At 39.4% G+C, this 23357-nt stretch overlaps 1 protein-coding gene across 2 annotated transcripts; it reads left to right on the top strand.

Annotated features, from left to right (window-relative positions):
* Window positions 1–174: 174 nt before the first annotated feature.
* On the top strand, window positions 175–23357 carry LOC127657505 (uncharacterized). Of its 2 annotated transcripts, XM_052146317.1 has the most exons (10): window positions 175–303; window positions 1761–1899; window positions 6700–6752; window positions 7871–7891; window positions 8595–8867; window positions 9631–9927; window positions 15906–16196; window positions 16292–16470; window positions 17592–17693; window positions 17802–23357. In XM_052146317.1, the coding sequence occupies exons 2-10, from the start codon at window positions 1880–1882 to the stop codon at window positions 18882–18884; spliced, it is 2319 nt and encodes a 772-aa protein (XP_052002277.1). In that variant the 5' UTR covers window positions 175–303; window positions 1761–1879; the 3' UTR covers window positions 18885–23357. The 2 variants fall into 2 exon arrangements, with proteins under 2 accessions (XP_052002277.1, XP_052002278.1); XM_052146318.1 differs by lacking the exon at window positions 1761–1899 and having other exon boundaries at window positions 177–303.

Here is a 23357-nt window from a genome sequence, read left to right as displayed (position 1 = left end):
CATTTGTATTCATGAAGGGCGTTGGTCTATGTGATGGATCGATCTGAAGAACATATTAAATGACTTTCACGTCGCTTCTGCAAAGGTTGGAGCGTTCGGATAAGCTGACACGCCCCTTAGAGGCTGAAGCAACGGGCTTTACCGACGGCACTCGAGACTTTGCGAGATACCGGACGGATTCCTTAGGTGCATCTTGGTCCAGAGTTGGGTGGAAAAGAAGCTAAATAACGGAATTTCCACTTTTATTAGCCGGGTTTACAGACTTATCAGTTTGGAGGAGACTGGAAGTGAACAGTCAGCACGGTAAGTAGAGAGTGTAGGCTATATTTTGCGGCAAATCTGTTTTAAATGGGTTGTTATATGAAGGGTTAAATTCTGCAGTTTCAGGCTCGTCTGGTAATTTTCCGGCTGGTTGAAGTTGCTTACTGCTGATGGAACGAAAATAACATAGGCTAATGAATAATGTGTATATTTAGGATTTAAAAGATTGTGCTCCATTTAGGTATGTTTAGAGGTTGTGCGGTCGGAACGCAAAGCATCACGCAAAATACCGCGTCGGCACCGGTTCACATAATTCTGCATTAACATCTCAGAATGTTTTTCTATTAAATATGAAAATTAAGAAGAGATGAGCGAACAAGTTTATTTGACTATTTATCACGCTGAAATATGAGAACACGAAAAAACGAGTTTTATAAATATTAGATGTGTTATTATAATCCTTAAATAAATACAGTACTGCGGCCACAGCCTCTTTCATTTCGACCGCCATGCACTGAAGTAACCCGACCATGTGTAGGCGATCTTTGCCATCGTGTGACTGAGAGAAAATGTGTTTGACGGGCAGATAGTTTCACGATTGGGAGGGGAAAGAAACCTTATCAGAGGATTTCCTCCTTTTTGGTCAAAGATGCCGCCGCTTATAAAAAAAATGGGCCGTGTGAGATACCTATTCAGCAGACAGTATGTTTGTGCTGAATATATATATATATATATATATATATATATATATATATATATATATATATATATATATATATATATATATATATATGATGGTTCACACCGAACGCGTCCTTGTTGCGCTAAAAAGGCTAGATGCAGTGCTACGAGTCTACAGTGTGCATTTGTCTCGAGGCGCGTTTTTAATTTGACACGACGTCTAAAAACGTAGCGCGCCTCTGCGAGACGCGGTCAAAAAGTCCTTAGAAAAACAACGTTTTCCGAACCAGCTCTGCTTTGAGCCAAATTGGGCTATGCCCAAAAATAGTCTAGGTAGGCAGTCCAATAGGTTTTGAGAAACAGTCATGATCTCATAGTATTTCATGTAATATAACAGACCCTTACCTTACTTGTATTGACCCTTTTAACAACAATATCCCCTTTTTGTACTGGTCGTCTTTTTCAAGCCTTGAAAACAGATTATGAGTAGACAGTAAAGGCGTAGAAAAATAAAACAAGAAATAGCCCAGTATATTCATATGATTTTGTTACCACTTATTACGGATGCAGCACCTTTTGAGGTTGATTTCCCTGAGCTCCTATTCATCTTTTTCTATTTTGGCTGGTTTGAATGGCTTGCTTATGACATAATTGATCAAATAGGAAATTCTACCAGTTAATATACCTGAAATAGGCTGAAGATGATTTTCCAGAGCTCCTAATCATCTTATGTATTGCACTCAGGAGGAAACCTTGTTACCCAGTCTTTTTTTCTGCCTCCTTGCTGGCTTATGTTTTATGAATGCTGTGTCTTATAGGAGAAGAACTGTGAGGTTGCTACGAGGTGAGAGAGAGAGACAGAAAGCACATCTAAGTGGACCAGATGGCATGTTGTCCATAAAATGCTAAAATAGCGCTGAGGCAAACACATCAGCACATGTCTACTATTGTCCAGAGGTAGAGAAATGGTGTGCATGTGTGTGTAGAAGGATGCTTTTTCCCACATCTTTGCAACTTACTTAAAATGTTCATCAGCAATTGTTGAGAGTCAGAGCAGAATCCTGTTACAACACACTGATGAGGCGAGAGACAATGGCCTAAATACATGTCTGCTGTTCTTGATGCCAGCCTTTCTGCCTAATGTGTGCCCTGGCAAAGGTACAGTTGAAGTCTGAAGTTTACATACATTTAGGTTGAAATCATTCCAACTTATTTTTTAACCACTCCAAAGATTTCATATTAGCAAATTATAGTTTTGGCAAGTAAGTTAGGACATCTATTTTGTGCGTGACACAAGCAATTTGTCCAACAATTGTTTACTGACATATTGTTCCACTTTTAATTGACTGTTTCACAATTCCAGTGGGTCAGAAGTTTACATAAAAGTTATCTGTGCCTTTAAGCAGCTTGGAAAATTCCTGCTCAGCAAGGAAGAAATCACTGCTCCAAAACTGCCATAAAAAGCCACACTACAGTTTGCAAGTGCACTTTCGGAGAAATGTCCTCTAGTCTAATGAAACAAAAATTGTACTGTTTGGCCATAATGGCCATTGTTATGTTTGGAGAAAAAAGGGTGAGGCTTGCAAGCCGAAGAACGCCATCCCAACCTTCAGGGCCGTTATCAGTACCAAGTGTATGGAACAGAAGCTTATTTGTATTTAAAAAAAGATATACCCAGGAACAAGTTATTTTTTCACAGAAGACAAATACTTTAATCTAAAATTAGCTATGTAATATGTTGCATTATAATATATTAAGATGTCAAGACTATTTATGGATGTTTAATCAAACGTGAACTTTCCTAAAGCAAGAAGATATGCTACCTAGGCTATGTTAACTAACTAGTCAGCTAACGTTAGCTCGCAACATAGCCCGACTACTTAACTGGTGGCCACAGCTGCTATGTTCGCTTATGCCTTGGGTTGGCTCTGCCAATCGTGACGCATGTGGGTAGCAGCATCATGTTGAGGGGGTGCTTTGCTGCAGGAGGGACTGGTGCACTTCACAAAATAGATGGCATCACAAGGGAGGAAAATTATGTGGATAAATTGAAGCAACATCTCAAGACATCAGCCAGGAAGTTAAACCTCGGTCACAAATGAGCCTTCCAAATGGACAATGATCTTAAGCATCCCTCCAAAGTTTTGGCAAAATGGCTTAAGAACAACAAAGTCAAGGTATTGGAGTGGCCATCACAAAGTCCTGACCTCAATCCGATGGAAAATTTGTGGGCAGAACTGAAAAAGATGGATACCTACAACCCTGACACAATTACACCAGTTCTGTCAGGAGGAATGGGCCAAAATTCCAACAACAAATTGTGAGAAGCTTGTGGAAGACTACCCGAAATGTTTGACCCAAGTTAAACAATTTAAAGGCAATGCTACCAAATATTAACAAAGTGTATGTAAACTTCTGACCCACTGGGTATATGATGAAAGAAATAAAAGCTGAAATAAATAATTATCTCTACTATTATTCTGATATTTCACATTCTTAAAATAAAGTAGTGATCCTAACTGACCTAAGACAGGGAAAGTTTTCTACAATTAAATGTCAGGGGTTGTGAAAAACTGAGTTTAAGTTTATTTGGCTAAGGTGTATGTAAACGTCTGAGTTTAACTGTGTGTGTATATACACTCGCCTAAAGGATTATTAGGAACACCTGTTCAATTTCTCATAAATGCAATTATCTAATCAACCAATCACATGGCAGTTGCTTCAATGCATTTAGGGGTGTGGTCCTGGTCAAGACAATCTCCTGAACTCCAAACTGAATGTCAGAATGGGAAAGAAAGGTGATTTAAGCAATTTTGAGCGTGGCATGGTTGTTGGTGCCAGACGGGCCGGTCTGAGTATTTCACAATCTGCTCAGTTACTGGATTTTCACGCACAACCATTTCTAGGGTTTACAAAGAATGGTGTGAAAAGGGAAAAACATCCAGTATGCGGCAGTCCTGTGGGCGAAAATGCCTTGTTGATGCTAGAGGTCAGAGGAGAATGGGCCGACTGATTCAAGCTGATAGAAGAGCAACTTTGCCTGAAATAACCACTCGTTACAACCGAGGTATGCAGCAAAGCATTTGTGAAGCCACAACACGCACAACCTTGAGGCGGATGGGCTACAACAGCAGAAGACCCCACCGGGTACCACTCATCTCCACTACAAATAGGAAAAAGAGGCTACAATTTGCAAGAGCTCACCAAAATTGAACAGTTGAAGACTGGAAAAATGTTGCCTGGTCTGATGAGTCTCGATTTCTGTTGAGACATTCAGATGGTAGAGTCAGAATTTGGCGTAAACAGAATGAGAACATGGATCCATCATGCCTTGTTACCACTGTGCAGGCTGGTGGTGGTGTAATGGTGTGGAGGATGTTTTCTTGGCACACTTTAGGCCCCTTAGTGCCAATTGGGCATCGTTTAAATGCCACGGCCTACCTGAGCATTGTTTCTGACCATGTCCATCCCTTTATGGCCACCATGTACCCATCCTCTGATGGCTACTTCCAGCAGGATAATGCACCATGTCACAAAGCTTGAATCATTTCAAATTGGTTTCTTGAACATGACAATAAGTTCACTGTACTAAAATGGCCCCCACAGTCACCAGATCTCAACCCAATAGAGCATCTTTGGGATGTGGTGGAACGGGAGCTTCGTGCCCTGGATGTGCATCCCACAAATCTCCATCAATTGCAAGATGCTATCCTATCAATATGGGCCAACATTTCTAACGAATGCTTTCAGCACCTTGTTGAATCAATGCCACGTAGAATTAAGGCAGTTCTGAAGGCGAAAGGGGTCAAACACAGTATTAGTATGGTGTTCCTAATAATCCTTTAGGTGAGTGTATATATATATACAGCTCTGGAAAAAATTAAGAGACCTCTGCAAAATTATCAGTTTCTCTGGATTTACTATTTATAGGTATGTGTTTGAGTACAAAATTTTAGTTTTATTCTATAAAGTGCTGACAACATTTCTCCCAAATTTCAAATAATATTATTGTCATTTAGAGCATTTATTTGCAGAAAATGACAACTGGTCAAAATAACAAAGAAGATACAGTGTTTCCAGACCTCGAACAATGCAAAGAAAACAAGTTCATATTCATTTTAAACAACTCAATACTAATGTTTTAACTTAGGAAGAGTTCAGAAATCAATATTTGGTGATTTTCAATCTCAGCTTTCATGCTCTCTACCAGTTATTCACATTGCTGTTGGGTTACTTTATGCCACTCCTAGCGCAAAAATTCAAGCAGCTCAGCTTTGCTTGATGGCTGGTGGCCATCCATCTTCCTCTAGATCACATTACAGAGGTTTTCAATGGGGTTCAGGTCTGGATATTGGACTGGCCATGACAGAGTCTTGATCCGGTGGTCCTCCATCCTCACATTAATTGACCTGGCTGTGTGGCATGGAGCAATGTCCTGCTGGAAAATTCAATCCTCAGAGTTGGAGAACATTGTCAGAGCAGAAGGAAGCAAGTTTTGTTCCAGGATAACCTTGTACTTGGCTTGTTTTATGCGTCCTTCACAAAGAAGAATCTGCTCGATTCTAGCTTTGCTGAAGCACCCCCAGATCATCACAGATCCTTCACCAAATTTCACAGTGGATGTGAGACACTGTGGCTTGAAGGCCTCTCCAGGTTTCCATCTAACCACTAGATGACCAATTGGAGGATCAGTGATGATCTGAGGGTTATCTAAAAGATTCTTCTAAAAATCTGAAGAAAGAAAGTCATACACATCTAGGATTGCATAAGGTAGAGTAAATGATGAGAGAATTATAATTTTTGGGTGAATTATCCCTTTAATGTTTGTGACGAATTCAGACAGGGACTATCCCATTACGTTATATGCTTAAAAGAGGGACTTTTTGCTTAGCAATATGTTTTAAACCAATCAGAATTAAGAAAACAAGTTTTATGGGAGTTACGTTTTCAATAATGTATAAAACCTTATGAATTATTTTGTTTGGTAGAGTCACTACTGTGTTCTGAGAGATCTCTCCGGCCATTAACCAATAAAATAAGTACATTGGGAAACTGGAGACTCTCTCGGAGTTATCGCTGCACAGCATAATAAATATCATGATGCATGAGAACCTCATATAAGAACACAGAGTGAGTGTATCGATGCTAAGAGCAAAATATAAGACTCCCAGATTAGATCATTGAGTGAGAATTGGTGCTCAAGTAGGATGTATAAGAAATCCACTTGATAGAGTGCATCTTTGGTGGGATATCACCAACCTCTCGGTTAGAGTCCGTTGTAATCTCCCGGTTCCAGTCGGTTAAGAGGTAACATTGCGGTTTGAGTCTGAATTATGAGGTACCTGGGTCAGATCTAGGATTTCCATGACACACATCTCCCGTCAAAGCGAGAGCTTTGAAGAGTCATATGCTTAAAGCTGAATAGTCATACATTCTGGTATTACATTAGCACAAGTTAATTGTTTTATAGTCAAACACACCTTATTTGCAGTTTGACATTAAAGCACTCAATCGATTTGTGTCCAATCCTCCAGCTGGAATGTGAGAGCAATTCAATGATGTACCATAATACTTATGCGACCACAATGTCAGTATTTAGACTTTCACAGAATTTAGATGACTTAAATTTGTTTTAAAGGGATAGCTCATCCAAAAGTTTTATTTTGTCATAATTTACTCGACAGCCTCACGTTAATCTGGTATTTGTAGAAGGGCAATGAGGATTATATCTCCCCATGTGTGTGTCAATGTTTTCAGAGCCAATATGCAGAACCTGAGACTGCTCATCTTAAGCATGCTGTTGTGCTCAGGTAAGATAGTCTTTATGGATTCCTTTCAGAGGTTTATCTGTCTGTCATTATTACCTCTACAAAAGTGTTGTTTTTTTGTGCTGAAATGTTAACGACAACTTTGATATGCTAATAGTTCAAAGCAGGGGAGTTTTAGAACTGTGCTTCCAGGGACCATATTCTGCTTATACTTTACAGTACATATGTAGCTTTTAGATGTACAGTATTATGAATATGTCCCCACAGAGTTGTGACAGGTTGGCAATCAGTTTTAAACATATCATCAGTAATTGGCAAAACACTAATTTGAACAAAGGCATAATATGTCACAAACTGTGTTAGCCATTTCTAGATTTTCCATAACAAAGCTGGATGCAGTCATACAAAACCATTCCGTAAATACTGACTTCATTAGTGAACATCAATCCATTACTCGTAGGCATGGCTAAAACAGCTGTCATGTTTGAGTAAACAAAAATACCAAGGGAATAGTTTATTGTGGTTAGAATGCTCTGAAGAAGAGCATAATTTGCACTTGAATAGAAACAATGGCATTTGGATGAATTTGTTCTGGGTATCTCAGCGAGTATTGACACTGACTACCACCCCTAGAGTCACGAGTTCGAATGGCTAGGCATGCTGAGTGACTCCAGGCAGGTCTCCTAAGCAACCATATTGGCTCGGTTGCTAGGGAGGGTAGAGTCACATGGGGCAACCTCCCAGTGGTCACTATAATGTGGTTCTCGCTCCCAGTGGGGCATGTGGTGAGTTGTGCGTGGATGCCACGGAGAATAGCTTGAAGCCTCCACGCGTACAATGTCTCCGCGGCAAAATGCTCAACAAGCCACGTGATAAGATGCATGGATTGTCTCACCTGGATTGAGGCGGGTCCCTATTCCACCACAAGGACTTGGATTGCATTGGGAATTGGGTATTCCAAATTGGGGAGAAAAGGGGAGAAAAAAAATACAGATGAATAAATGTAAATGTAATGCAAATGAACATGATCCAAATACTTCTTAAAATCTACTGTCAATTTCTGTATGATTTGAGTGATTGATGACAAGCATGTCATGTTATGTCAATAATGAATGTGTTTGTTAATCTAAACATTGGTGCTTCTGTTTTTGGCTTTTTAGCTTTCCCTGCAACTCTGAAAGGTAAAGCATAAAACACATTTTGACACATCACTTTCTTTTTTTTTTTTACTATTTTCAAGATTTATGAATGAAATGAACCAGTAAAACATGCTTTAAAGGAACAGTTCACCCTAAAATGAAATTTCTGTCATCAGTTACTCAACCTCATGCTGTTCCAAAACAGAATACTGTTATTTTGATATAGAATTTTGAAGAATCTTTACACAGATCTTCTTGACAGTATATTGTACAGTTCATTGTGACCACCAGTTGTTAAGCTCCAAAAAAAAAATGTTTTGTATTTTTTTAATATAACAGCCCATGCACTATATTCCAAGTTTCCAATAGCTATAATAGGAACAGAACAAAATGTAAGTCATTATTCTGTGATAATGTTCCCATCCAATGCGAATCAGCCTGATTCGTAAACAAATTATTATTTTCAGCTGGTTATTTTCAGTGACCCTGTTGATCCATTTCACAATCAGTCTGAAAGATTAATTCACGAATTGGATCAATCCCATTCTCAAGTTGAACTCATTGACTCAATGATCTGATGGCATGATTGCTATGAACTCAAAATATCTAACTTTTCTTTCACAGAAGGAAGAAAGTTATATTAGTATAAAATACATGAGGGTGAATAAATAAATACAGAATTTGAATTTTTATGTCAACTATTCCTTTAAGACAAAATCTCCCTCTCTCTCTGACTTTCTTTAAGCCCGTGAAGATTCCTTGACTCTTTTTTATGGGGAAGACTTTCACATCACCATGCCTGCTGGTGAGGCTGATGTGTCGTTCAGGCCTTCTGTTGTTACTGGAAATGAGAAGCCGCTGATGAGTTCAGGGAAGGTGGTGGATCCTCGTGCCAAACTCAATGTTGGTTTGAGCCACCTGATCTTGGAGAATATTGGAGAGAGTGATGAAGGAGTTTACACCATCACATCCAACCAAAACCCTGAGGACGTTATAAGCATCAAACTCTATGTTAGAGGTACTGTATACTGAGGTTCATCATTATCATCACATAACAGAAAAAATTACACATTTATTACTATAGACGCATGTGCTCTAATACATCCTACAAGCAGCATGTACACTAAATTGGATCTGTGCAGCACATAAGAACACAAGAATAGCCCAAAGTGACTTCCATTATTATAGGAAGTCATGTGTTGAACAGTAAGGAGGATTAATTACCACATTAATTATAGCTCTGTCAAGCCACACTGCTTGCCTTCCAGTTGCCTCTGCCTAATGACCCTTCTTTATCTCTTTCTCCCGTTTGCTAAGGCAAGCATCACTGTTGTTATTGCTCATACTTATTTTTATTTCACCCAAAAGTTTGGTGCATAACTTTCCACACTATTCGTGTGGCAAACATAACTGATACCTCAAATTATGTGACTTGTTGAGGAGAGGTGTGTCATTACTTTTCTAAGCAATAAGACTTCTTTTGGTGCACAATAAATGGGCAAAAACATCCAAAAGATTAGACAGTAATGCAGGTGCACAATCTGGAAACCAGAATACAATAAAGACTTAGGGGTGGGCTTTTTTCCCTTGGGCCAGTAAGCAACCAACCACAGCACCCAAGCAACCACCTAGCAACATGCTAAAAACACTCAAATCATCTTAGCAACTACAGAGCAATGCTCTGGCAACAACCCAGAACACTGTGGTGATGACTGTAATATTTAATCAAACAAAAAAAATCAAGTCAGTTTATCTTTCTCCTTTCTCTCTCACTTTTCCAGATTGCTCTAGCGAGCATATTGTCAATTATGGCTCCGATTTTCATGTTTCGCTGAATGATATCTCACAGCCAGTGCGAGTGGGCTTTCGCCACAGCACAGTGGAGGCCAATCGGACGTCCCTGCCGGCCCTGGTAGTACTGAATGATGATGGAACACCCTGGAATAATTACCTGGACCGTATCCATGTCACTGCTCGAAAGTTCACTCTCCGTGCTGTCACAGAGGCTGATGAAGGGAGTTACACCTTCAGTGATTCCAATGGGAAAGTCAAGAAGAAGATCTGCCTAAATGTGAAAGGTGAGAGTGGGAAGAAACACTTGGGTCCATCACTGACTTACTTAAATATTTAAAATTTGTTCAAACTATTTAATGTTCAAACAATATTACAAATGATGTATGTAACAGGGTTAAGGATGGGCAAGGAGGAGGCGAGAACCGGCTTGTCAATATAAATCATAATTTAATTAAACTCAAACCAAAAGCACAAACATAAACACACATAACGGACATGCCCGTAATTCTCTCTCTCTCGAACCATCGTCACCAGCCGCCTTTATCCCTCGCGCGCCTCATCAGGCCGACTGGGGACCGGGCGCGCGATATTCCGACCCGGCCCCGCCCCCCTCCGCTCCACACTCCTCCCGGTGTTATCTCATGCTGGGGTGCCACCGGCATGACGTACACCCCCCCCCCCCATCCCTGGGGTGGGGTGTATCTTGCGTCCCGTGTGGTCATCCCCACCTTCCTCGACCTGGGAGGAGACAGGAGGGGAAAAAACAACAAAAAATTAGGCGAGGGAAAAGACCAACACGGTGCGAAAGGGAGAGAGAGAGGAGAGAGAGAAAAAGCTCACTCACCGGTTCTCTGATGTACCGTCGCGTGGTCCTCGAACACTCCTCCACACTCTCTGGCGGACGACAGCCACTCCTCTCCGGGCGAATCGGAGTCAAATCTCCGACTCCCAGCGGACAGAAAGCCCCTCCGCTTTTCTGGCGGCACCTGGGGACATTCCTCCGCCCCTGGCAACGGCCCTACCGCTCCAGGCGATCGGGGAGTTACTTCCCTCCTCCCCTCGCAGACGACGGTCTTCACTCGACCCCTCCGCGTTTCTGGGGGACGGCAGGGGACTCCTCCGCCCCTGGCAGCGGCTCCATCACTCCAGGAGGTCGAGGAATCCAGTCCCCACTCGCCCCGTGGACGCCGGCCCTTCACCACATCCGGGCGGTCGGGCTACTCCGTCACCCGGCAGATGGCAGCGGCGCTCCCCAGGGTGGATGGCCGTGTCGAGGACTCTGCGACGGGCATCCCTCCTCCTTCCCGGGCTTCGGCACCAATGTAACAGGGTTAAGGATGGGCAAGGAGGAGGCGAGAACCGGCTTGTCAATATAAATCATAATTTAATTAAACTCAAACCAAAAGCACAAACATAAACACACATGACGGACATGCCCGTAATTCTCTCTCTCTCGAACCATCGTCACCGGCTGCCTTTATCCCTCGCGCGCCTCATCAGGCCGATTGGGGACCGGGCGCGTGATATTCCAACCCGGTCCCACCCCCCTCCGCTCCACAATGTATTATAGGAATGATCTGTATTAACAACTTGCATTAAAAAAGCTAGACGCAGAGCAACAAATGAAACAATGCAGAAAGTGTCTTGAGACACATAAAAACAAAAAATCACATTTATAAAACAGCTCAGACAGGTAAAAAAAGAAAAAAGAAAACAGGCTCCTAAGACTCACTTTATAGCTTGAGAAGCAACCTTCTGATCAAAGCTTGTACAACAATATACAGGGTGATTGTGAAAAAATTACAAAAAGATGAGTAGATGAGTACCTATGGTGTACCAACCTTTTGAAGGAGGAGTGAAATTTAAAATATAAAATGAGGTTATTGCATATAACCTTTGCAATTTGTCTTGGTGACAGGAGCTTCCAATGCACAACAATACAATACAATACAAAACAGCAACAAGACATAGGTAATAATACAAAATAATAAAAAATGTAATAAAAATGATTTTTTATGAAATTATAAAACTGTCTCTGTGTTTGTGAGCATATATCTGAAACACGTCACAAAAATTAACTGAAACTCCGTGAATACTTATCACACAAACATGAAACATACACTCACCTGAAGGATTATTAGGAACACCATACTAATACTGTGTTCGCCTTCAGAACTGCCTTAATACTACGTGGCATTGATTCAACAAGGTGCTGAAAGCATTCTTTAGAAATGTTGGCCCATATTGATAGGATAGCATCTTGCAATTGATGGAGATTTGTGGGATGCACATCCAGGGCACGAAGCTCCCGTTCCACCACATCCCAAAGATGCTCTATTGGGTTGAGATCTGGTGACTGTGGGGGCCATTTTAGTACAGTGAACTCACTGTCATGTTCAAGAAATATTCTATTCTATTCTATTCATACGGTAATGTGCTGAGTCGATCAATGCAAATGGTAAACGCCCCCGACTGTGCCTTAAAAACATCTAGTTCATTCACTTTTCTGCGCGTTTGAAAGACGCACATTACACAGGCGAGAAAGCTCCTGGATAGTGACGAAGGGTTAACATTTTCCTCAGAAGAAGAGTCGGACTCCGATGAACGTTTGCATTTTGAAGGGAGACTTGATCCAGCCGAGGATACAATTTCGGATGAGTAAGTAATTTAGTTTTACTTACATATTAGTTGACATGCTATTTTATATAAACGTACATATTTTACAAGTGGGACTGTTTCCAGACTTGCCAGCCAGGATTCAGAGTATTGAAATTTGAAATATGTCCTAATAAGCAAGATTTAGTTACATTTAAATGCTGTTTCGGCTAAAGCAGGAATTTAAATTGTATGCTGTATGATATAAATATGATATAAAAATAATATGAATTTTAGATTATATTTTAACTATTGTTTATACTGCCTCATTATCATCATCAAAGCTTGTGCTTGCAAATATGTATTCAGGTGTAAATGAGTAAAATGGACTTTAAATATGCTCATATTAGAAAATCAGCATATTATTATAATTTCTGAAGGATCATGTGACACTGAAGACTGCAGTAATGATGCTGAAAATTCAGCTTTGATCACAAATTTCATTTTACAATATATTAAAATAGAAAACTGTTCTTTTAAATTGTAAAAATAGTTCACAATATCACTGTTTTTACTGTATTTTGGATCAAATTAATGCAGTCTTGGTGAGCAAAACAGTAATGTAGGTCTAAAATTAAGTCTTTATGTAAAGAAAATTTATATTCAGATTACTTATTTGAAATTAAAACTTGATTTTGATCATTAAGTCTCCTCACATTCATTCTCTTTCTGTCACATTCCTCATTGATAGGCCCAGGGGAGGGTCTTTTGTGTCCTCAGGTGTGAATTACAATCAAAATTCATGATAGTTCACGCCTCCTCGTATATGACCTTTCTAACACCAAAAGTGTCTTACAGAAGTTAAATTACTATATTGTTTTGTATTAATGAATGATCAAGATGGTTTTCACATAATTTTGTAGCAAAAACTCTAGGCTACAAGATCCAGTGCTCAAAAGTCTTGTGGACAAATGTTTAATATGTGTTATATCGCCTTATTTCAATGACTTAACATTTTAGTTTTTTCAAAAACCACATATAAACCTTATTTTCTCAAAAATACAAACATGTACACACATGTTGCTCACATATCATTGTAGCCCACTTTGTGCTGAATATTTATGCTACTGAAAAAAGCACAAATGTTAAGGCATGTCAAAACTTCTCCAGGGACCAAAACACCCTCAGACCCCAGAGGGTTAAACGGCTTTAAACGAACAACTTCAGCATTAAGGCTCATCACAGCTGAGAGACACAACAGACTGATTCATTACAGAACTCAAGGCACTTACCTGTTACCGTGATTTACACATTGGATACATAATGTTTAAAATGGCGGAGGACATTGCGGTTTCTATAGGGAATGACTCTTGTGTACCGGCTACCGCGAAATAGAGAGGAATACCCCTGCTTGGATGGCTATTTTACGACTGAGAAAGCTGACCTTCAGAAAGCTGACAGCATCTTTGCTTGGGTGTTGCAACAGGTGATTGCACACTCTACATCTCTCTCTCTCTCTCTCTCTCACACACACACACACACACACACATCCTTGTTTATCCAATAACTTTTTAGAAACAGCACAAGCCGTGATTCTAGTTCTGAAGTGATATTTTTGAATTACTAATGAAGGCTTAGACGCATCATTTGTTTTGAACTAGAAATAGCAGATTCTGATCGGTCGCGTAAGAAAGTAGTTCCATACACAAATTAGTTTTTATGACCTTACTCAGTTTTCATTGAACTGTTGTCTATAAGCAATGTCACAATCGCAGTCATGCTATATGGCCCTAAATTAGCACTGCTGTGATTACCTACAGCACTGATATAGGGCCATATTGCATTCTTGCTTGTGTGATATTGCTTAAATATACATACATATACATACAAATATACAAAAAAAATAAATATATATATATACATTTGGCAGACGCTTTTATCCAAAGCGACTTACAGTGCACTTATTACAGGGACAATCCCCCCAGAGCAACCTGGAGTTAAGTGCCTTGCTCAAGGACACAATGGTGGTGACTGTGGGGTTCAAACCAGCGACCTTGCTGATTAACCTTGCTGATTAACAGACCTGTGCTTTAGCCACTACGCCACCACCACTGTATATATATATATATATATCATATATATTATATATATTATACTTATATATATAGATATATATATATATATATGTATGTATATGTATATATATATATATATATATATATGTATATATATATATATATATATATATATATATATATATATATATATATATATATATATATACATACACACATACATACATACATACACAGACACACACGCACACATACTGTACACACATACACACATACACATACGTTGTGCAAATCTAAAGCAAATCTGTTATATAAAGTGCAAGGGAATGTAATGGCAGAAGAGATTGGATGTGTTGGAGAATATAAAAAGACTAAGCTGTAAATTGCACGCAATTTTTGCTCAACGGGGCAATTTTAACTGTTCATGAGATTGATAGCCTGAGGGAAAAAAACTGTTTCTGTGCCTGACGGTTCTGGTGCTCAGAGCTCTGAAGCGTCGGCCAGAAAGGAACAGTTCAGAAAGGTAGTGGACAGGGTGTGCGGGATCTAGAGTGAATTTTCCAGCCTTTTTCCTCACTCTGGAAGTGTATAGTTCTTGAAGGGAGGGCAGGGGGCAACCAATAATCCTCTTTGCAGTCCGAACTCTCCTTTGTAAACTCCTTGAACACTCCTCTTCAGGTCCTGTGAGATGGTAGTGCCCAGGAACCTGAATGACTCTACTGCTGCCACAGTGCTGTTTAGAATGGTGAGGGAGGGTCTGTCATCATGATGGCGCCGCAGATGGCTGCCTCGGTGTGGAGCGCTCCTATTCTTTTGTTGTTTTTGTTTCTTTGTCCTGTGTTTAGTAATCTTTACATTTTAAGTCGGAGGCGCAGCTTTGCGGTTCAAGAGACGGAGGTGAGGGAGACAAGCAGGCATGCTGATCAAGCTCCGTCAGCGCTGCTATCAAACAGGGCTGTCTAGCATTTATTTGGCGAATCTCCGCTCTCTGCCATACAAACAAGGACTTTTCAAATTCTGCATTGTACTTCACAGAAACCTGGCTGAGTGAAGCTATTCTGGACAGTGCATTACATCTGCCGGGCTTTCAGCTGTCCAGAGCGGATCGCATCGTGGATATAACGGGGAAAACGAGAGCCGTTGGAACATGCTTTTACATCAATGAACGTTGGTGTACAGATGTAACAACTTCAAAGAAAATGTGCTGTCCTAATTTGGAAGCGCTCTTTATCAACTGTAATCTGGTTTGGGACTCTCTGATTGGTTCATCTTCTTCCAACCTACAGACAGAAATTAAAATCGGCTAAGCCTGTAGTAAGGACTGTAAAGATATGGACCAATGAAGCAGAGCGGGAACTACAATTTATGCTTTTCCTCCCTCCAGACACTGTTTCTTCATTTTTCACTCTCTATGACATTATCTTGAAAAATGCTCTAGAGCTCATTTAGCATCTTGGTGTTTAGTAACCTCTCTTTCTTTCTTTCTTTCTTTCTTTTTTCTTTCTTTCTTTCTTTCTTTCTTTCTTTCTTTCTGTCTTTCTTTTTTCTCTTTTTCTTCCATCTTTTCTTTATTTCTTTCTGTCTTTTTACAGCGCATAAGATCTTTGTTACCCTTTCATTTGGTGGCACTCTGAAAATAAATCTGCACTTGAATAGCTCCTTGGCTCGCCTGCTCTACACCCCAAGCTCTGATAATCATACGTATTTGATTATGGAGAAAGGAGAGCTCAAGCTGCCCCCTAACCTCCTGAATCTCAATGATCGTCTCTTTTTGGAGGATTCTTTGTGTGTTCTGACGGGTTTGAAGGCAAGTGATGCTGGAGTTTTCAGTGTGACTGACCTTCAGGGATTCCTTGTGTCTGATATCTATCTGGAGGTGGAAGGTGAGGTGATGGTAGAGAATAAAGGATAAAGAAATGAACAGTTGATTTAACTGACATGTTTTTGATGCAGTACTGTATCTTTCTTTCTCTCTCAGCATATAAGCTTCCTAATCTTTACGTTGCCATCATTGCTCTGGTAGCATTAGTGGTGGTGCTGCTGTTGGTGTGTCTGGTATCATGTTTGGTGAAGATACACAAACGTGCAGCAAAAGCCAAAGCCATTGAGAAGAAAGCCCAGAATGCAGGCAAAGTTGAGAGCGATGCCTTCAGACAGGTACCTACTACCTATAATAGGAACTCACAAAAAAACAACAACAATCAAACATATACCAAGCTCCTAAAATGTGTAAAACTCTGAGAATACATTGAAAATATATTCCATTGAAGCACACAAGATGCTCTTCGGAAACATTATCAAATCACACATGGATAACATGGATCATCAGATTTTGCACAATATCAGCTCGAGTGTTGTTAAAGCAAAAAAAGAAAAACACATTAATTCAGAAATTCATGATAATAATTATACTGTTAAAATCATTTGTAATTTGAAAAGATTAAAGGTGCACTCAGTAACTTTTTGTTTTGTTTGTGTCACCTTGGACTTACAGTGACACCTAGAGGTGTGGATGCAGCATTCAAAACAAATACTTTTCAGTTACAGATGCTATTGTAGAAATTCACTATTCACAAACAGCCATGATTAATTTAATCCAAGAATGAAAGTGTCCAATAACAAGATGGTTACTGAGATTAAGTGAGTAGTATTCAGCTGGTCATGTGATTCTAAAATGGCAGCACTCATGAGGGCACCCCTGCCCCATGTAGAATAAAACATCTTTTATAAGGTTACTGATATGACTAGAGTCCTCATCTTATGTGAGTGCTCATGATGTTATACATATGTTTCAAATTTACAATTAATTCCTTTAGGAGTAAAAGTTTTTACTGAAATAAATACTGAGTGCACCTTTAAATTAGAAAAATGAAAAGAAAAAAAAGACTCATTTTCACTTGTGGTCGCAAATATAAATAAAATAATGACATTTACAAATAATTTATGAGCAAATATATTAAATTAATGAATTAAATTAATAAGTGCTTTGTCATACAGTATAAAGTTGTAACTTGCAATCTTAACCTTAAGCAGCTATGATCTTACCCATAAAAATGTTTTTGTTGGTGTCACCTAATATATTCTGGATGATTTATATTCAAGTGATGTTAAATGTTTTTGTTTTACTTGAATAAAACCAGATCATTTACACACGCAAAGCAACATTTTTTCAGTGCATGAAGTGCATACTGTGTCTCAAAAAAAATAAAGGAGAGAGAATTATTGTGAGCTTTTCCACTTTTGTGGACAATTGGAAGTATTTGCCCATTTTAATGCAGGTTGTGAAAGAGGCCTGTGCCCAGCAGAACGATGAAGCTCCACCCCTGTCACTGAAAGAGGATATCACTGAGAAATCACAGAGCACAGAGGTCAGCATTAAGGTGAGGTACATTTTTGTTTGTTTACTTTTTTGACTCAATAAATAATGTTTTTATGTTTTAATTTGCATGCTCTATAAGAATGCTAAATTCAGTGTATGTTGTGCTCAGGGTTTGGAGGTATCTACTAAAGAGCCAAGCCTCCAAGAAAGGAACCTGGAAACCAGTGACTCTGGAGTGGGCTTTAATACCACTGGCCTTCCACTTGACAGTGACACTGATGCACCAACAGCACCCATAGCAGATTCTGATGCATTAAGTTCTTCTGTTGCTCCTGATGTCAAAGCCATTCCCAACCAAATTCCAGAGCAGAACACTGCTCCATCAACTCCAAAACCAGCCCCAACTTCTGACATGATGCTAGCACCTGCTACTAAGTCTATGGCTCCTCCACCACCTTCTCCTGAACCCAAACCTCCAGTAACACCTGAACCCAAACCTGCTGTCACACCAACACCTGAAGCCAAACCTGCAGTTTCCCCAAAAGCAGAACCCGAAAGCAAACCTGTTGTTACACCTGAAGCAAAATTGACCATCCCACCAACACCTGAAGCAAAACCAACCTTAAGCCTGTCTCCAGAACCAAAGCCAGCTCTGACACCTGATTCAAAACCAATGATGAGTCTAACACCTGCAACCACTGATGTTAAGCCAATGCCAAGTCCAACTCTGGAACCTCCCAAAGCAGTAACACCAACACCTGATGCAAAACCAGCCAGTTCTCCAGATACCAAACCAGCAGTCTCACCAACCCCTGATCTAGCTAAAGTTGGCACCCCTGAGCACAAACCTGCAGTAAGCCCAACACCAGATCCCAAACGATCAGTCACTGCAGCTCCTGATCCCATGCCTGTTCTGACTCCGGATCCTAAACCAACTCCAGTCTCTCCAGTCCCTGAGCCTAAACCAACTTCACCCACTCCACAGTCTAAACCACCTGTCTCACCAGTTCTTGACCCCAAACCAACCACTAATGGTACTCCAGAGTCCAAGGCTGACAGTGGGTCCATCTCTGCTGGGCTGGATGTGAAGGCCATGGAGGCATCTGCTACTTCCCCCCCCAAAACCCCTAATACTGGGAAAAGCTCAGTCAAAACTCCTGAGCTCATCTCTGCTCTGGAAGGAAAACTAGACTCGACTTCTCCCAGTGACAGTGCACCACCCTCAAGCACTGATGGAGCTGCCACCAACTGAGATTACAACCGTAGCCTCTTTCCTGTCACCTCTTCGTGTTTTAACCACCAATCGAGACACTTGACTTAACAACAAAGTAGAGCTAAGTGACTTCCTAAGTGGGTGGGGTTCTTCAGTCTTTTGAGTTTCACTTTTAAAACGATTAACATTCATCAATAATACAATCCACTGTAAATTCACTCGATTTACTAATATTTAATCACTCTGTAACATTAGTGTAACATACATGAAATACAGATATAAAGCACTGTGGACCTTACCAAAAAAGTTGCGGACCCCCCCCCAAAAAAAAGAAAATTCAGTCAATCTTTACTCGTAATGTTGCAGACCCGTATGATTTTCTTTCTTATGCGGAATAGAAAATATCCTGATCCATCTTTTTAATACAATGGCATCTGATAGTGCCTTTAAAGCTATAAAAAAGGGCCCAAAATGATCATAGAAGTAGTCTATGTGACCATGCACTACCACTGCCATAGTATTGAGAAGATGTAAAGAGATATTCATTAAAACATCTCCATTTGTGTTCCACATAAAAAAGAAAGTCATACGGGTTTGGAATGACGTGAAGTTGAGTAAATTATTACAGTATTTTGTTTTTCAGATTAATTATTTCTTCAATACAGATTGAAGGAGGCTGTCTGCAGGATTTAAGGAAAGTTCACAAAGGCAAATCTTCCTTCACTGAAATAATACAGCATCACTGCATGAAGATATTGAGAAAATATATTGCATTATATAATATAATAATTCAAGATTACTGCAGTTAAATTTGAAGTGCACAGAAGGACCAACTTTCTGTTTTTTGAGGACTGAAAAATGTTGTCGTATTGCAGCGCATTTAAAGGACATGTCTCAGTGTTGCATCTTTGCCGAAAAGGGAAACAGTAAAGAGAGAAGCCATGCGAAGAACTTAATATGATGATGGAGATCTATTTAGCCAAATTCCAAAAACAAATCTGTGACTCTGTGCCTGGAGGACATTTTTGAGAATCTTCTTCATTTTATCCAACCCAAGACACATTCACATTTCCTGTTCATTCAATAACACATTTTTTTTGTTGAAATCTCTCTTAATATTTCCATTAGCAAGAGCTGTTACAAATTTCACTCTTGAAAACACTCGGCGACAACAGTGTCTTTAAGCAGGTTCTTTGCTCTTATGAATGAGATATGTTCAGATCGATAGCTGTCAATGATAAGGCTGTTTGCACAGTGTCTGTCATTTCATCATAATGATCTATTTCTGATTTATTCAGAAGGATGTTTGCAGATTCTTGTTGCTTGGAGTTGAAGTGAACACATTTTTTATCTATATTATTGTGTTGTGTCTGGTTAAAAGGTTAGTTCACCCAAAAATGAAAATTCTGTCATAATTTTGAACACAAAGGGAATTTTTTTTTATAAATATTGTGGCCCATTTTTTAAAAACATACAGATTTAAAACACTATGAGGGCTGTAAAACAGTATTTACATTTTTGGGAGAAGTATGCCTTTAATCTACAATGTTCCACAAGTAATTTTGAATTTAAAGTTGAAAACTTCAGTCTCACATATCAGTTTACAAATATTCAAGGTGCCTCCAGTGGAACCTGAACACCACTGCCTAATAGTTCATGTGATACACGTCTAGGAATCTGCTCTTAACACACTATCTATAGGAGCTTTATTATAATCTTGTAAATGGTAGCTAATTCAATATGTCTATCGAGATCTAGAGCGTGGGCAAATCTGACCGAGCAGAGGATTGTGGGTAGATTTTCTAACTGCAGAACATGATATCTACCTCACATTATAGTCTGACGTAACCCAAGCAACATAGTAGGTTATACTGACATTGAAACATTGACAAAAGATGTAGGCTTTTTGGCAAGCATAAAGTTTAAAAGATTTAAGGTTTAAAATACTAAATACCGTATTTTACAATCTGGCAATGCCTTCCCCCGCACAACTCTGAAAATTGCCTTGTTCTTTCCAAGCCTTTTACAGCTTTCTAATACCCATGCAAGGAAATGAGACTTGAAAGTCACACATTCTTAGCTAAATATATACAAAAAATGTAAATATCATAAACACTAGATGTTATGTATAAGGTGCACTGAAATATTCAATGGTAATAATTATTACATACCACCTGACATAAAAGACTTTGTGACCAAAAATGCATATATAGTCAATAAATGTAAATTTATAATGGCTTATGAGCACATGCAGTGTGAATCGTGTTTTGTGATCTTAATGTGGAAAACTCGTTTGGTGAGAACAGGTATTAAAATCAAAGCAATACAAAAACGTGCAGATACACACCCTCAGTATGTGTACACATGCTTAATCAGAAAATAACATAGTCTTCACATATATACTGTGAAGTTCAGTGGAGTGGTTTTCAAGTTCCAGATTATTTAATAATCACTTCCTTTCACAGATGAAGGTAGCCACGCCAGGGTTCTTGCATACTTTCATAGAATAGAAAAGCTATAAACATAGTGTAGCATAGCCCACACAATCCCTTGTGACCATAATCCCCTACTGACCCATCCCATTGGCTGTTGGCTGTAAGTGAGCTTGATTTCACATATACTCGTTGTCAATCTCATGTCCGGCAAAATGATGTCACGGTTAAGTGCATCCTGATAATGCACATCACACAGGTTTCCAGGCAAAATCAATATTCATCTGGTCACTCATTGTGCATCACACTATAAAATCATTTTTAAAGTGATAGTTTACCGTTAAATTCTTTCATCATTTACTCACCATCATGTTGTTTCAATCCCATATGACATTGTTTCTTCCGTGAAACACAAAAGGAGATATTGGGCATGATGATTAGTCTCAGTCAACAATAACTTTCATTGCAGCTTTGTTTAGTGAAAGTGAATGGGGTTCAAATGGTTTTTTTAACAACATGAAGTTGAGTAAATGATGACAGCATTTTATATTTGGGTAATCTATTTCTTTAATCATTGCATGAACTCACATGAATCTTCAGGACACTGCCACTTATATATTACTCTTGTATCTTAACACTGAATTTTGTGTGTGACACATTGTGCCCTTGACAGTTCCACTTGTGTGTTTGTGTGGGTGCATAATGGTATTTACCTTTGAGAGATTATAGATGTTTTTCACAATTGGCAACAAAAGGCCTATATATTGTATGTTTGTACATGTGCATTTGAGTGTGTTTGTGTGTATGTCAGTTGCAGTGTGGCAGTAGAGCAACCATCTCCATTGGATAGGTGTCAGTGTTATGCAACTTCCAGTGTTCTCTCCAGCCTGCTGGTAATTGTCATTTCTGTTTAAGTGGCACTTAACACAGGTGCAGTGTAGAAGAGTGTATAGTGCTTTGCTTTCTACTGAGATTTACATCAGAAGGGACTCTATGCAGTCTAGTGGGATATTGCCAAACAAGGCTAAATTCATTAATGCTGTCATTGAAACTGAGAAAAATGACTTTAAATTTTTTGGATTGTTCAGCCAAATGTTTTGTTGTAGGATGAAGGTAATGCACTGATCATAAATGTACAGCAATCTAAGCATAGTTGAGCCAGTGTAAGAGAAACAATTTCTGTCATAACTCAATTTTGACAAAATGTGTATTGACTGCATTTTGCCTTAACACAGCAGCATAACAAGCAGGTGACCAAGATGGTGATTTTTATTTAATCCACTGACGACTATGCCAACAATGCATCATCATTGTAGTCTGTCATTGCATGCTATAGAGTTGCACTCCCATAGTGTCTATCTGTGCTAGTGTGGTCATGCAAATTTAGGATGTAGTGTGTAGAATGTGTCACCCTCACTCTGTATCTGTCCAATCATGAATTGGATAGACCTAATTGGTCACTGACATTCTGAAGGGCATTAGATCAGTACGCAGAATTGTGTGCGTGTGCTATGGAATTAACCCTAAAGAGTGAGGAAAATGAGTGGTAAGAATGGATGGTTCGTCAAAAAAATTAAAATTCTGTCATCATACCCTCTTGTGGTTTAATGTCTGTGTGACTTTAATTCTTTGTGGAACACAAAAGGAGATTTTTGGCAGAATGCTAATTTCAGTCACCATTCATTTTCATTGTATGAAAAAAAAAACATGCAATGAAAGTGAATGGTGACTGAGGCTGTCATTCCACCTAATGTCGACTGTTGTGTTGCATGAAAGAAAGATATAGACTTTTGAAGAACATGAGGGTGAGTAGATGATGACATCATTTTTATTTTGGGTGAACAATTTGTTCTAAGCATCCTGTGGTGTTGTGCATACTCAATGTCTGGTTGTGTCCCACAGGTGCATGAGAGTTTTCTGTAGCTTGCTGCCACTATTTTCCTCTTGGTTTTCCACCTTCTATGAGTAATGCTCTTCAGTTTATCAGTCCCTGTTCTTCCTTTTTGCACAAACACAACACGTAAACATTTTGTAAGGAAAAGTGATTCTTTATTTCATGCCTAGAAATTACAATAAAAGT

The sequence above is a fragment of the Xyrauchen texanus genome, chromosome 17 (genome assembly GCF_025860055.1).
Source record: "Xyrauchen texanus isolate HMW12.3.18 chromosome 17, RBS_HiC_50CHRs, whole genome shotgun sequence".
NCBI classification, from domain to species: domain Eukaryota; kingdom Metazoa; phylum Chordata; class Actinopteri; order Cypriniformes; family Catostomidae; genus Xyrauchen; species Xyrauchen texanus.
This window is presented reverse-complemented; position numbering and strand designations above follow the sequence as displayed.

What these genes read in the sequence shown, in the direction of transcription:
- LOC127657505 (XM_052146317.1), top strand. Translation starts at nt 1,880, where the DNA reads ATGTCTACTATTGTCCAGAG. An exon ending in AAGCATGCTGTTGTGCTCAG is followed by an intron (nt 6,753 to 7,870) that starts GTAAGATAGTCT and finishes TTGGCTTTTTAG; the next exon opens with CTTTCCCTGCAACTCTGAAA. An exon ending in TATCTATCTGGAGGTGGAAG is followed by an intron (nt 16,197 to 16,291) that starts GTGAGGTGATGG and finishes TTTCTCTCTCAG; the next exon opens with CATATAAGCTTCCTAATCTT.